At 35.2% G+C, this 16,064-nt stretch overlaps 1 protein-coding gene across 3 annotated transcripts in view; it reads right to left on the bottom strand.

The window, feature by feature from the left end:
* Positions 1-16,064, bottom strand: part of PDE9A (phosphodiesterase 9A) — a 187,661-nt gene that overhangs the window by 49,336 nt on the left and 122,261 nt on the right. For all 3 annotated transcript variants that reach the window (XM_056826008.1, XM_007493183.3, XM_007493187.3), the window contains one exon: positions 2,413-2,497. In XM_056826008.1, the coding sequence (XP_056681986.1) occupies positions 2,413-2,497 (85 nt within the window). The remainder of the gene's footprint in view (positions 1-2,412; positions 2,498-16,064) is intronic.

The raw sequence follows: 16,064 nt of genomic DNA, 5'->3' as shown, positions 1-16,064 counted from the left end.
GAGATACCCAGATTCTCCGGTTGGCTAGGGAAGGGATGGCGGGGGGTGGGGGTGGGTGGGAGAAAAAGAAAATGATCTGTTTCCAATGAACAATGTATGAAAATGACCAAATAAAATGTTTTAAAAACTTAAAAAAAAAAAGTCCCTTATAAGTCTTAGACTCTGATTCAGGACAGTCTTTTTCACTCCCCCTTGTTAGTAATAATCTACATTTTCTAATAAGTATAGTTAACCCCCAAAAGTAGATAATACAAAAATCTTTTTAAAAAGCCTTTGGAATATACCCACACATGTATATACTATGGCATGAACATATATATGAATATGTATTGTATTTTTGTTTTCAGATTTATCTTCCTTATTTAATTTTGCTGAAGTGCATATTAATTAATGTGCACCTTCTCAGCACATATCACATAATGGGAGGTGAAAAGTAGCCTGGACAGTAGTAGAGATGACACACAAACAAATCAGTTAGTATAAGCAGTATTGTCTATTATTTCTGTATTCAAAAAACCACAAATTTGAGGGTATTGATTTGTTCAGAGTTATTAGGATAACTTTATTTTATTAACTTTAAAAATTTATTTATTTAATTAATTAAATTAGAATATTTTTCCATGGTTACATGATTCATGTTTTTTCTCTCCTGTCCTCCCTCCCCTCTCCCAGAGCTGATGTGCACTTCCACTGGGTTTTACGTGTATCATTGATCAAAACCTCTTAGGATAATTTTAATAAAAATGGTTGAAAACAAAGATATCAGTCTTTAAAAAAGTATACTTTTTCTACTGTATACATTTATGTATTTTAATTCCCAATTGTGCCAATTACATGAAATACAAAGGTCTGATGAGAAAAAATCTGATCAGTTTAAATAGATATTTCACACAACCACAAAGCACAGAAAGGTCATGTGACAGGATACGTAGATGATCATTTCTCTGGGAAATATAAGAGGATTAATTTTTTCACTAGTGGTTGGGTGAAATGACCTTTGGGGTGTATTCAAATTCTGAGATTCTATATTTTTACAAGATTAAGATATGAAGAACATACCTTATGCATATGTAGTCACATATAAGTATTATATACATTTGAATTATCATAAATATCAGCATCTACCACTTTCAAGTATTACAAACTCTGGCAGACTTTATATGTGACACACTCCAGTTATATGGGTTTTTTTTTTAACCTTCTGCCTCAATATTTATTCACCTGGGCATGTTATTCCTTGTTGAAATAGACTACTTTTAAAAAAAAATTTCAAAAACCAGGAAAAATTTGTAGAGCTAATTGTACATAAAATTACCATGTCCCTTTTGGTGTCATGCTTCTTACAAAACCTCACTAAATATTAATGGGCCTTCTGAGACATTGACCTACAAAGATAAGTATTTAAGTGGTTTTCTTTCTTTTTAAACCTTTACCTTCTGACTTGGAATCATTGATTCCAAGGCAAAAGAGCAGTAATGACTAGGCAATGGGGGTTAAATGACTTCACAATCCACTGAGCCTCCCAGCTTCCCCCCAGTTGCATGCTTTTTTGAAAGCCTTTCCTATCACAGGCACAAGTTTTTTTTAAAAAAAGGGTCAGAGAAGTTTCTCTCTTATTCTTCATCCACAACCCAAATTCGGAATTCCTAATAACATTTTCTTTCATATTTATTATGTCTAGCATTATATTATTACTACTGCCAGAAAGCAGTATTTCTTTGGCAGATTGATATTCTTATCTATGCTCCATAAAAAGTATAATGTAATTTCCCATTGTTTAGTTGTAGTTATTTGGCATTTCATGAGATTAGTTCTTAAGAGGAGATTTGGAAAATGATTCCCATATTTCTGCTCAAATGTGATTTACATATCCTCCTGGAGTAGGAAACGATCCATTTTCATATGCACACACACACACTCACACTCACACACACTCACATACATACTCACACACTCACAATATCTGTTTATATCTAGTCCAAAGTCAAGCAGGAATTTCAAGATGTGTTCTGCAATAACTTTTCTGAAGAAGGATACATTTTGTAGCTACATTGGCACATTTACCTTTATCAAGAAAATACTTTTCCCCTCTATTGTTCTTTCTTCCCAAAATTTTGAGTCAAGATTGTTGTCTACCAACAAAATGGTTTGATCTGCAAAAGAATGCTTCCCTGTGATAAGGATTCCCCTGTTAGTTCTCCAATTTGTCTTCAGTTCTCTAAGAAAAATACAGCCCTAGTCATTGAAGCTCTTCAGAGTTGTTTCTTGCTCTCGTGTCGTGTTTACAAAAACCAGAACTGAACGGCATTGCCCCCTGTTTAATCTTAGGAAAACCAAACATACAAAGCTCTTTAGAAGCTTCCTCTCCACAGATACTTTTGCCTGAATATCAATGAAGCGAAGGTCCATTACCTGTTGTTTCTTGTAGCCATCTCTTCCCTCATCTTTTTGATGTCACTCTTGCATTTTTCGATCTCCACCGCTTTCAGTCCTTCCACTGGCAACAAAGAGAACAGACAAGGGTATCACCAAGTAGAACCTTGAAGCAGCTCAGTTTAGTAATGGCAATAACTCTCAAAGGGCTTCTACGGGATTTCCAGAAGCTCAGCAGGTCCTTACCAATCGAGACTGATCTTTGACTTCTACTCCCGTATATACTCATGCTGCTAAGACTTCACAATCAATCACCACCATTCAGTTAAGCAGAATACTCAGTCCAATGTTCCCATTGCCAATGTAGAATTGTTACCTAAAAACTCATTCCTGTAAACTCTGCAACACTGATGATGATACGAATGATAAAAATAGTAGTAATAATAATTTTACTCCCTAACATTTATATAGAGCTTACTATATGCCATGGACTGTGCAATTATTATCTCGTTTCATCCTCACAGCAATCCTGGGAGGTAGGTGCTATTATCACTCCCATTATTTTACAAATGAAGAAACTGAGGCAAACAAAGGTTAAGTGACTTGCCCAGGTTCACATAACAGTAATGATAGTTAATGTTTATAGTATGTGCCAGGAACTGTGCTCTGTGCTTTTTAATAAATATGATCTCATTTGATCCTTAAACCACCCTGAGAGATAGGCGCCATTATAATTCCTATTTTACAGTTGAGGAAGGTGAGGCAGATAGGGGTGAAGGGACTTGCCCAGGGTTATACAATGTTTCTACGGTGGATTTGAATGCAGGTCTTGCTGATTCTGGGTCTAAAGCTACATATATATTGTGCCACCTCGCTGCCCTTTTCTCCTCATATATTTGCCTCAATTACAATGATCATTGACATGCTATTGCATACATTGCCCTCAATGACATTATCATCTTTTCTTGTCTCTCCAAACGGGAAGACTTTGGGACCTATAATAAAGGTGTCCTTTGTGAGGAGGACCATGATCCCAAGAATTTAAAATGCCATGAGATACTCAGGCAGCGTGATACAAGTTCTCTCTGAAAGTATTGGCATCTCGTTAAGACAAATGCTTTTATTTTAGTTTTACTTCTTGGGTTCTTCCACAGGGGGGCAGTTAACGAGGAGATGTTGTTGTTTTAAAATATCTGAGAGAGAGTCAAAGTGTTTTGGTCTCTACTCAGTTATTCCATAGAACCATGACTGTAAAGAGGATTTAAAAAAATATTGCATCATAACTTTCCTATATCCAAATGAACATCATTCTTGAAAGAGTAATGTTGGAAGTATCATATATCTGTCTATATCATGTTTGAATAGAATACCATTACTCATGATCTTTTCCAAGCCTTTCTTTGGAATGCCTTTCTCGGCAGCTTACAGCAAATGATTATTTTTATCAACACACACATCTCATTATTGACAGCCCAATCCAGATGGGTAATTCATTTATTTTGCCAAATGTGGCTCCTGATGACTTTTTTTAGTGTTAAAAAACAAAATAGGTTATAAACAGATAAAGATTACCATATATATATGATAAATATATATATATATATACCTATATATACCAGAGACTATTTTAAAAGGATAACATTCATTGTATTCATATAACTTGAATACTACTTTTCTTAGAGATATTTGATGCAAAAATCTTTTCCCACATTTAATTCAGATGACATTTTTTGGGTGTTTAAAAGTTATTTACAATCAAAACTGTTTAGTTTATCTACAAGTGATTTTATTATGGAAAATGAGACACCAATGAAATTTTTAAGTTTCATTAATTTAGTTATACTTTATTTTTCTTCCTTTAAATGTCTCTCTTAAAAACCCTGTCCTTGTCTTAGAATCAATACTGTATTCTATTACTGTTCTAAGGCAGATGAGAGATATGGGATAGGCAATGGGGGGTTAAGTGATTTGCCAAGTGTCTGTACCCAGTTAGGAAGTGTCTGAGGTCAAATTTGAACCCAGGACTTCCGATCTCTAGGCTTGGCTCTTAATTCATTGAGTTACATAGCTGCTTCTTCCCTTAAACTTCTAGGAAGTTTTGTAATCAGAAGTAAGAGCAATTTTTGGGAAATTCTTCATTGTGGAAATGGAATGATGAAATTTGATATTCAGGTCCCATATTTGGTTGTCATGATGTTTAATTCTGTGAAGCGTTGGGAGCTTTTCTGGAGTTGCAAAAGCACTGCTTCCCTTTCTGCCCTTTCTTCGGTCCATGTGTTTAAGAATATGCATCCTTAAAACAGGGCTTTAAAGTTTGTATTATTGAGGTTGGGATGATTTTAAAGTTTCTTGTTTACTGAACTCAATCCTAGTAGACATATTGATATTTAGGATACCCAAGGGGATTTCTTATTGTATAATTCACAATAGTCAACCACCTCTTCCTATTAATAATTTATAATATTAATAAGCATAACTGGTAATGAGAATAAAACAATTTAGAAACTACAGAGGAGGAACTTTTGCATCATAGACCCTTTTGGAAGTGAAGTGAAATGTTGGATTCATTCTCAGAAGAATGTTTTTAAATGCATTGAAGAAAATCCATAGGATTACAATGGAAATTAATTATTGAATTATAGTTCAAGAGGCAATAACAAAGGGGAATTCCATTCCAAATGAATATAAAAGGTCTAAAATATCTGGGGATCAATCTAACGAAGTGCAGAAAATACTTTCATAGACTCAATGACTAGGTACTCCTTTTAGAAATAAAGAACAACTTTAACGCATATCTGGGTTGGGCTAACATAATAAAAATGGCACTACTACCAAGGTTGATGTACACATTCAATGCTATGCCAATGTCAATATCAACTTTATAAAATTTTAAAAAATACAAATTAATTTGGAGGGAAAAAACCTAGAATGTAAAAGGGAAATCTGGGAAAGAGGCAGAGATAAAAAAAAAGGCAATGGCACATTTGAACCTCAAACTTGATTATAAAGTAGCATCATGAAACCATTTGGCACTGGTTACAGAGAACTCTTATCTCAACAAGAGAAAATAACAAACAAGAGAACTAAAAAAACCTAGTATTTGATGAACTGGGGAAAAAAGTATTTTTTAGGAAAGATGAAAATCTGATGAAAATTACAGGGATCAACAGAAAATAGACTGGTAGAAATTACTTAGACTAATACCTTATACCATATTATACAATGCATTCTAAGTAGACATATGATACTATTAAAGATCATACCATAAAAATTAGAAGAGTAGTAGGTAATATGCCTTTTATAACTCTGGGGAAATATACTCTTTAACAGTGTTTTCAATTACATGTAGAAACAATTTTTAATAATTGATATCTGACATTTTGCAATTTAGATTCTCTTCCTCCTATGCTGTCCTACATATTTCCATATTCCTCATTCCATGAAAGAAGACACATATTGCACCGACAAGAAAAAACTCATGAAGGCAATAAAGTGAAGAATGGCAGGCTTTGATCTTCAGACTCCAACAGTTCCCTCTGACTATGAATGGCCTTTTCATCATGAGACTCCTGAGGTTATCTTGGAGCCTTGTTTTGCTTGTAATAATTTAGTCCTTCAAAGTTGATCATCATACAATATTTCTTTCGCTGCATACAGTGCTATGGTTTGGCTCACTTTACTTTGTATCACTTTATATAAGCCTTTCCAGGATTTTACAAACTCATACTCCTTGTCATTTCTCATGGTGCAATAGCATTCCATTACAACCACATACTACAACTTGTTCAGTCATTCCCTAATTGACGAACACATTAATTTATTTTCCAATTCTTTGCTACTACAAAAAGGGCTGCTCTAAGTATTTTAGTAGAAGTAGGTCCTTTCCCCTGAGCTTGGATCTCTTTGAAACATAGACCCCATAGTGATACTGCCGGGTCAAAGGGTATGCACAGTCTTATGGTCCTTTGTGTGTGGTTCCAAATTGCTCTCTAGATTGTATTAGTTCACAGTTCCACCAACAGTGTATTAGTGTCCCAGTTTTCCTACCTCCCCTGTAAACCTCAAATTTCCTTAGACTTATAATTGTTGAAAATTTCACCATTGGGATATTTCATACTTGGAAAATTTCTTACTGATAGTCTATTGGAATGGGAACTCCATTGGCATGGGAGGTTCCTTCTCTTCCCTTCTTAAGATTACTTTAGGACAGAAACCCTTTGCTGAACAATGGAAAGGACTTTGACCTATGCTTGAGCATAGAACAGGAATTTCTTTGAGTCTTGATTGATTTTAGAATTGATACAATGGAGATACTCCACCCTATTCAGTCCTAATAAGATTGAGTAAGGGCTGCAGCCTAGATCAAAATTTAATTATTCCAATCTCTACCATACTCAAGTTAACAGGATTTAGAAAGGGCTGGAACAAAGGAGTAAAGATTTAATCATTTGAAAAATATGACCTTCAACAGACATGTGCAAAAGCCAGAAACCTCTGGGCGGTCCTGGGTTAAGCGAGAGCCTCCATTGACAGGGAAATTGATGAAGAGTGATTGGTAGATGTGAGGACTGAGGGGAGGCAACTTGGATGGTGTCCTTAAAGATAGGAGGGTCTGGAGACTCGAGGGAGAGGATTGAGTTTTTGGTCGGTGTGGTTCCTGGGCTCTGAGGAAGCTTGCTCTGAAGGAAGCTGAAGGTGGGGGCCTCTGAGACTGTTTCTCCATTTTGGACACGTGAGTGAAAGGGACTGATCTCTTTTCTTTGCCCCAGCTATCTAAGGGCTTGGGCCTTTTGGCCCAGCCTAAACAGAAGGGGTATTTAAGCCCTATTCCCTTCTCTCCCCTTTCTCACTCTATATATATCTCTAATTCCTTTCTTGCTCCTATTGTAATTAAACTCCAAAAAAGGCTGACGGCTGACTTGAGTTTTTCATTTAGGAATTACATAGCTGATTCCTTGGCGACCTTAAATTAATATATATCAGTCTTTTAAAGTGATTCCCTTGTAACACCCCTCTACCACTTATCATTTTCCTTTTTGGTCATATGAGTCAATTTGATAGGTATGAAATTGTAACACAGAGTTGCTTTAATTTGTATTTCTCTAATCAATAGTGGCATTTTTTTTCATATGACTAGATAGTTTTAATTTCTTCATCTGAGAACTGCCAGCCGTTCTCATTAAAATAAAAAAAAAACATTTAAATCAGTTGAGGAATGCTTTGTAGTCTTATAAATTTGCCTTATAACTCTGTATATTTGAGAAATCAGGACTTTGTCAGAGACACTTGCTATAAAATTCCCTCTCCCCAGTTTTTTGTTTCCCTTCTGCTCTTGGTTGCATTGGTTTTGCTGGTACAACACCTTTTGAATTTGATGTAATAAAAATTATCCAAGGAGATGCATTCTTAACCAAGCAAGTGAGAGAGGCAATTATAAAAACTTCCATTTCTCTTACTCTTAACTCTGCAACTTGGTTCCAAATCTGTTTTGCTGAAATTCTTTCCAAATTTAGCAAAGACCTCTTTTCCCCCTAAACCCATACCTTCTGTCTTAGAATCAATACTAAGTATCTGTGCCAAGGCAGAAGAGCAGTAAGAGCTAGGCAATGGGGTTTAAATGATTTGCCCAGGGTCAAACTAGGAAGTGTTGAAGGTCAGATTTGAACGCAGGATCTCTTGTCTCTAGTCCTGGCTTCCTATCCACTGAGTCACCAATGACTTCTTAATCACCAGATGTGGAGTTTTCTTAGTCCTCATCCCCCTTGACCTCACTGATCTCCTTTCTCTTTTCTCTATAAGAACAGTGCTCTCTCTTCTAGTTCTCTGCCTATCTCTTTAACTGCTCCTTCTTAGACTCTTTTGCTGGATCTTTATTCAAGTATGACTCCTAAATGTGTATGTATCCTCCAAGGTTCTGTCCTGGGTCCTCTTCTCTTTTACCTCTATACTATTTCTCTTGGTGATCCCATGGATTTAACTAACACTTCTGTACTGCTCTTAGATCTTAGATTCTTAGATCTTTTTGTACAACCCTAATGTCTCTCCTGGCCTCTATTCTCACACCTTCAATGGACTATTGGAAATTGATGTACTGCAGTCATCTGACACTCAACTGAACTTATTACCTTTGCCCTCAAACTCTTGCCTCTTCCTAACTTCCTTATTACTGTCAAAGGCTCTGCCACCCTCTTAATCATATAGGCTTGCTACTTGGGTGTCCTTGACTCCTCTCACTCTCTCATCTACCATATCCAATCAGTGATCAAGTTTTGACATTTCTACCTTTGTGGCATCTCTAGTACATGCTTCCCCCTCTCCCCTCTTCATTTTGCCTTGTCTAGTGCAATATTCTTCTAGTTGATCTGATTCAAGTCTTTCCCCACTCCAGGCCATTCTCTACTCAATTGTCAAACTGCTCTTTTTAAGCATAGGTCATGTCACTCCCCTATTCAATCAATTCAAATGGCTTATTGTTAAGTACAAATCTAGGGACTCTTTGACTTAGAAAGCTCTTCTTAACCATGCCTTCCTGCCCTTCCAGCCTTCTTGTTTCTTTCCTCTCTCCTACCTATTTGGTCATCCAGTGGCACTGGCCTTCTTACCATTCCTTGCATATAACACCATCTTATGGCTTCATGCATTTTGACTATACTGTATGCCTAGACTTTTCCATCATTATTTCAACTTCTTGACTTCCCCAGACTCCTTACCCTTTTTGCTAAAGTTCTTCCTAGAAGAAATCTTCCCTGGTCCTTAATCTTAGTGCCATTTTTTTCTGAAATGAAACTTCAATTGGAATCCAAAATAAGGTAAACAAAGAAGTCATGAACTGACTTCTAACTAACTCAGCACACATCCCTACTTTCTCCATCCTTCCAGCACCAACTGCACTAGGTGACATACCAAATTAATCATAAAACCCCCAACAAAGTAAACCCTGGTCCTCTCTCCCTCTTTCAATGTTGGGAAGATCCTGGCTCCAGGGTGGGGAAGTCTGCTTAGGCTAGGACAGAGAGCCAACAGGAATTTGCAGTACTCCAGACCATGGAAGGTTATTGGGATTATGCAGGGCACATAGGTGGCACAGTGGATAGAGCAGTGGGCCTGGAGTCAGGAAGATCTGAGTTCATATCTGGACTTAGACGATTAGCTTTGTGACTCTGGGCAAGTTGCTTAACCCTGTTTGCCTTAGTTTCCTCATCTGTAAAATGAGCTGAAGAAAGAAATGGGAAACCACTTCAATATCTTTGCCAAGAAAACTTCAAAGAGTTGTACACAACTGAAAAAAGACTCAACAACAACAATAATCAGCATTGCAGTGGTTGGCAACATCTTTTCGTGATGCAAAAGATCATTGCCTGAGAATCAGAAAAAGAAGAAAAGGTGTAGGGAACATGACTGGGCTCAAAATAGAGCTCAGTATCCCATATTCCACTCCTATCATGTTTTTCTAGAGCTTCAGAGATCCAACCTACACAAATTCATTCTCTGGCTACGACATAGCCACTTCCTGAATTACTAGTGGGATGTCAGAGAACTGAGGAACAAAGGGAGTGGGAAAGGCCGGAAAATATGTGAGGGCTGCGCAGAATTTCATTAAGCCTGAGGGAAAGTACTTAGCATTTAGCTGGGGCCAGTTTGGTTTACTCAAAAAACCAGTGGGGGCAGAGACCTAAGCTGGTATACCATGAAGCTGAGATGCTTTGACATTTAGCCCCCCAAAAAATGAGCAATAGGGGAAATTAAGAGGAAAAAAAGAACAAAATTATGAAACTTCTCAGGAAGAAGAAAACTCAAAGACCTTGAACATTAGAAGATAAATCAACAGGGAAATCACTACCAGCAGAAAGAACTATTACCTTCAGATCTACTATGCAAGTTCAGGCATCTATGAAAAACTATTGCAAAGCAAAGAAAAATGATCCATCACTTGATGAGATAGATAGGGGACCGTGTGGAATTTGAGATCACGGAAGCATAAAATGATGTTCCTAATTGGTTCCTAAGACAAATGGGAATTATGAGAGTAGAATTAATGCTCTACATAGTAAAAACAGTGGGCAAAATAGAATGACTGTTATCTGTAATGGCAACTGTCACTAAAGAATCAAAAGGTAGAATAATAGATTGAGAATGAAAATATAAAGAGGTAAAGGACAATCTACAAGAAGAGAAGCAAATACCTTAGAAGAAAATATAATCACTGTGCTAGCAAAAATCTCAAGCCAGGATATTATAGAGACAACCTAAGGATCATGATCTCCAGGAAAAAAATCAACAGGTTAAAGAACCTCTCCATCATAATGCAGGAAATAATTCAAGAGAAATACCTAGAATTTCTGAACATGGAAAATGACATGCATATTAAAATAGTTCATACAATACCTCCAGAAAAAAACCCCTAAGCCTGAAAATTCTAAGACACAAAGTATTTGAATTTAACAATTCAATTCAGAAACAAGTTCTGTAAACAATACAGAGAAAAACCTTCAAATACAAAGGAAAGGAAATTTGAATAACACATTACTTCTGCACCCATCCAAACATTTAGGAGAGAATGATATAATATATTCCAAAGGGCAAAGGAACTCAGTATTCAGCAAGGGGAAACCTGCCCTGCAAATACGAGTTTAATCTTAAAGGAAAAAGGTAGATGTTCTTGGAACTTGGAACTATGTTCAAAGAGCATAAAACTGTGCCTACCCTTTGATCCCGTACTATCACTATTGGCTCTGCATTCCAAAGAGATAATAAAAAAGCAGAAAGGACATACTTGGAAAAAATGTTTATAACAGCTCTTTTTGTGGTGGCAAAGAATTGGAAATTGAGAGGATGTCCATCAGTTGGGGAATGGTTGAGCAAACTGTGGTATATGTTGGTGATGGAATAACTGTGTCAAACAGGATGATTTCAGAAAAAGCTGGAAAGATCTCCATGTACTGATGCAGAGCCAAATAAGCAGAAATTGACATTATACACAGTAACAGCAATATTGTATGATGATTAACTGGGAAAGATTCAGCTACTCTCAGCAATCTAATGATCTGGGACAATTCTAAGGTATTTATGACAAAGAATGCTCTCCAGCTCCAGAGGAAGAACTGTGGGAGTGAGATGTCGATCAAAGCATACTATCTTTCATATTAGTTTACTTATGGTTTTATTTGGGGGTTTTGGTTCTATCTGACTATTCTTTTACAACAATGACCAATGTGGAAGTATGTTTTACATGATAATATATGTATAATCCAGATCAAATTGTTTACCAAGCTGGAGAGGGAAGGGAAAGAGGGAGACAATTTTCATCTTGTAATTTTGGAAATATAGCTAGAACTTGGTTATACCCTGCACACAGGTGAATCAATGGGTATTTTTTTTGGGAGGGGGATAGGGCTACATTAAAAAAGAGAAGAATGAAAGGGGAGAGATGAGGGGGGTGGATAGAGGGGAGGACGGGACCTGTACAAGTCAAATCAAAGTCTAACAATGAGGGAGGGTAAACCTTATGGTCTTAGTAAGAGAAATACTTGGAAGGAAGTGAGTAAGGAATAGGGAAGGAGGATTGATGAGACAGAAAAGGAAGAAATCCTTGTTTTCATGAAGGGACAGGGTTTCACTGTTGAAGACTTTTGTGGGTGAAGAGAGATCTGTGAAGGGCTATTGAGGACCTTGCACTGAATATGATTTGGAGGATTTGGTGCTTGAAAAGGCCATTCTTCTCTCTTGGGAGAGAACAGTTGGAAATCCTGAGGGGGGTGTGTGGTTATCAGGGCAAGAGGAGTTTAGGGGGTAGATTTTTGAGGCCAATGGGGTAGGAAAAAAAGCCAATGTTGATTTGGTATTTTATATTTAATTCTGTTTTTCTATACTGCATTTTCTATTTTGTTCTCCTCTGTAAGTGTTTATATTCTGTAAACACATTGTGTATTCTATGTAACCAATCTCATCCTCTTTGTTTCTGTGAAAAGAAGCTCATAAGTTCAAAAGTTCAGCCTCCCTCTCTGAATCTGGATATAAAAGTTATAGCTCTGCCATAATCACAGTTAATTAAAGAGAAGCTCTGAGCATGGGAATTGTTATCTCAACACCTGGAAAGCATTTCTACCAAGGGGGAAGCTTGTTATTTCATATAAAACTTCAGCCTCTGAGAAACTGAATCCTATCTCTGTGCCCTTCAGAATCAGACTAACTGACATTGTTTCATCTTAAGGATCCATCTTAACTTGTAAATTTCAGATGACTTTATCTTATTTCCAGGGACCTTCAAGTCTGGTGTTCCTGTCCAATATCAATGACCTAAGATGCAGTTGGCCGCCATAAATTCACAAAAGCATTCTTCAGAGGCAGAGGTGGTCCTGATACTCATGAACCCCCAAACCCACAATATTTTCAATTCCATAATCAATTATGTTATATTTTCTTATGTTTTTTTTTATTCTATGCTTATAAAAATGTATTGCATCCTTAATTTGGGGTCTTTTGGCTTTTGAAGGATCAATAGACTTGCTTGATTGGTGGTAGATGCTTGCTAATAAATGATAACTTTGCTTGGAGGAGTTGCCTCAATTTACTTTTTTTTGTTACATTTCAAATGTGATAGGAAAAAGTTAAGTAGGGGAAGGTATAGGTCAATGGTGGGCTGCATAATCAGGGACATATTGGTTGGGAAAGGTGCCTTACCATGGGGCAGTGTCTTCTCTGACCCTTGAAATAATCAGTGTTGTTCTCACAGTGAGGCACAATAGAATCTATGGGGCAAGCTCTATAAGGTAGTGGTAGAAAGTTACTAGAATGGATACTTTGGAAGTTTTGATTACATAATGAATAAAGAATACACAGAGACTAGATAATTATAGGGGTCATGAGAAAAAAATCAGGGTCTATAGTAGAGAGAATGGATAATGAAGAAAATAAGGGTGAGAAATCCCTTTTGGAAAGGGGCACAAAAAATGAAATTCCAAAACTAATGAAGAATACTCATTGAAGGAGAGGAGAAAAAGGGGAATCCACTTGACTAACCAAAAATAAAGAGAAGGAAGAATTATATAACCAATAAAAAGCATGAGAGAATAAAGAACTAATAACAAAACTCCAAAGGGAAAAGGATAATGAACAAATTGCTGGAGAAACTAGAGTTGAAAGACCTATGATGTCTTCTAAATGGGGGCTGTAAAAACATATATATGTATATATACACACACACATATATATATACATATATTACACATATATATCCCAAAAGGAAATTTTACAAAAATTGACAATGTACTAGAACATAGAACTATTGCTAACAAATCGAAAAAGGCAGAAATAGTCAATAAATCATTTAAAGACCATTACACAATAAAAAAAAAATCATTGGCTCAGGAACCACAAACAAAAGGCAGACTCAAATGAATGTTTAACAATGAAATTCTAAATGAGTGAGTCAAAGAATAAATCACAGAAACTATAAGTATACGAAAGAAAATTATAATGGTGAAACAACATACCAAAATTTCTGGGATGCAGCTAAAGCAGTCCTCAGAGGAAAAATCATATCCCTACAAATATACATTAACAAAATAGAAAAAGAGAGGATTAATGAAGTGAATATATTTTAAAAAATTAGAAAGTCAACAAGTAAACAAACCTAACAATTATAAGGAAAAATTGGAGAGAAAAAATAGCAGACACAATAATTAAAACTAAAATGTAAATCTTTGAAAAATAATAAAATTGAAATTAGTAAATCTGATTAAAAAGAAAGTAGAAAATCAAATTAATAAAGTAACAAATAAGCAAGGTAAAATCCCAACAAAACTAGAAGAAATAAATAAGAATAATCAAAATATATTATGCAGATATATGTGAACAAAATAAAAAATACAAGAGAAATACAAGAATACCTTTAAAATATAGCATGACTATATCAATAGCAAAAGCAACAAAAATCATATGATTATATCAATAGATAAAAAAAACTTTGATAAAATACAATACCCATTCCTATTAAAAATACTAGAAAGTAGAGAAATCAATGGGACCTTTCTTAAAATGAGAAGGAGTATCTATCTAAAATGAAAAGCAAGTACTGTCTGCAACGGGGATAAGCTAAGAGTATTCCCAAGAAGATCAAGAGTGAAGCAAAGAAGACTATTATTACATTGCTATTCAATTTTGCACTAGAAAAGCTAGCTATAACAGTAAGACAAGCAAAAGAAATGGAAGGAATAAAAATAGGCAATGAGGATACAATGATATGATAGTATACTAACAGGACTCTAGAGAATCAGTTAAAAGACTAAGTGAAACAATCAATATCTTTAGTCAGATTGCAGGATATAAAATAAACCCATGTACATCTTCAATATTTCTACATATTACCAAAAAACAAGTTGAGAAAACAAATTCAACACAAAGATAAAAAGAGAAATTTCATTTAAAATAAGTGCAGAATCTAAAGAGATTATTTGCACCTCTATATTTTCTAGCATATTCTAATAGGTATAACTTCTCTGGTTTCTGCTCACTACTTGTTTAGATAAATGGCTATACTGGTTAAAAAAAATAACGGCAGACAATATAAAATACTTGGTATTCTACCTGAGAACTATATGAAAACAACTACAAAACATTTTTTGCCTAAATACAGAGTTAATCAATTGGAGAAATATTCATTGTTCATGGGTGGATTGTACCAATATAATAAAAGTAATGATTTCCCCTAAATTAATTTGTTTATTCAGTATCATACCAATCAAACTACTAAAGAATTATTTTATAGAGCTAGAAAAAATAACATTCATCTGTTAGAACAAAATGTCATGAATATTAAGAGAATCAATGAAAAAAATGTAAAGAAAAGCAGCCTAGCATTTTGTTCAGTTGTTTCTCAGTTGTATCCAACTCTTCATTTGGGATTTTCCTGGTGGTACCAAATTTCAAACGTTATTACAAAGTAATAATTATGAAAATAATATGATCCTAACTAAGAAATAGAGTGGTGGATCAGTGGAAAAATAGATACACAGTATCACAATATACAATACACAGTATAAAGGACCATAGTAATCTATTTGTTGACAAAGTCAAAAGCTATCCAAGCTTTTGGGGTAGGAACTCACAATTTAACAAAAATTGCTAGAAAAACTGGAAACAGTTTTGCAGATACTAGAATAGATTGGCATCACACACTATATATTAAGATAAAGTCAAAATGGAAAAATGATTTAGATATAAAGACTGATAAGCAACTTACAGAAGGTAGGAAAATTTTACCTTTCAGATCTATGGATATGGGAAGAATTTATATAAACCAAACAAGAGTTAGGATCATGGAAAGTAAAATGAATATTTTTGACTATATGACATTTTTTTAAAGTTTTGCACAAAAAAGACCAATGCAACCTTTGACATAGTACAACACTCTTTTATGCTAAAACCCCTACAAAGTATAGACAAGTAGGGATTTTAAAAAATATCATTAAAATAATCTATTTTATACTAAAAGTAAACATCATATGTAATAGGAATACCCTACAACATTTTCTAACATATATAAGTGAAACAAGGATACCCACTCTCCCTATTATTATCTGATATAGTTCTGGAAGTACTAGGAACAAAAACAAGATGAGAGAAAGATATTAAATGTATAAAAATAGTTTAAAAGGAGATAAAAATAACCCTATTTGCTGAAGATATAATGA

The sequence above is a fragment of the Monodelphis domestica genome, chromosome 4 (assembly GCF_027887165.1).
Source record: "Monodelphis domestica isolate mMonDom1 chromosome 4, mMonDom1.pri, whole genome shotgun sequence".
Taxonomy (NCBI): domain Eukaryota; kingdom Metazoa; phylum Chordata; class Mammalia; order Didelphimorphia; family Didelphidae; genus Monodelphis; species Monodelphis domestica.
This window is presented reverse-complemented; position numbering and strand designations above follow the sequence as displayed.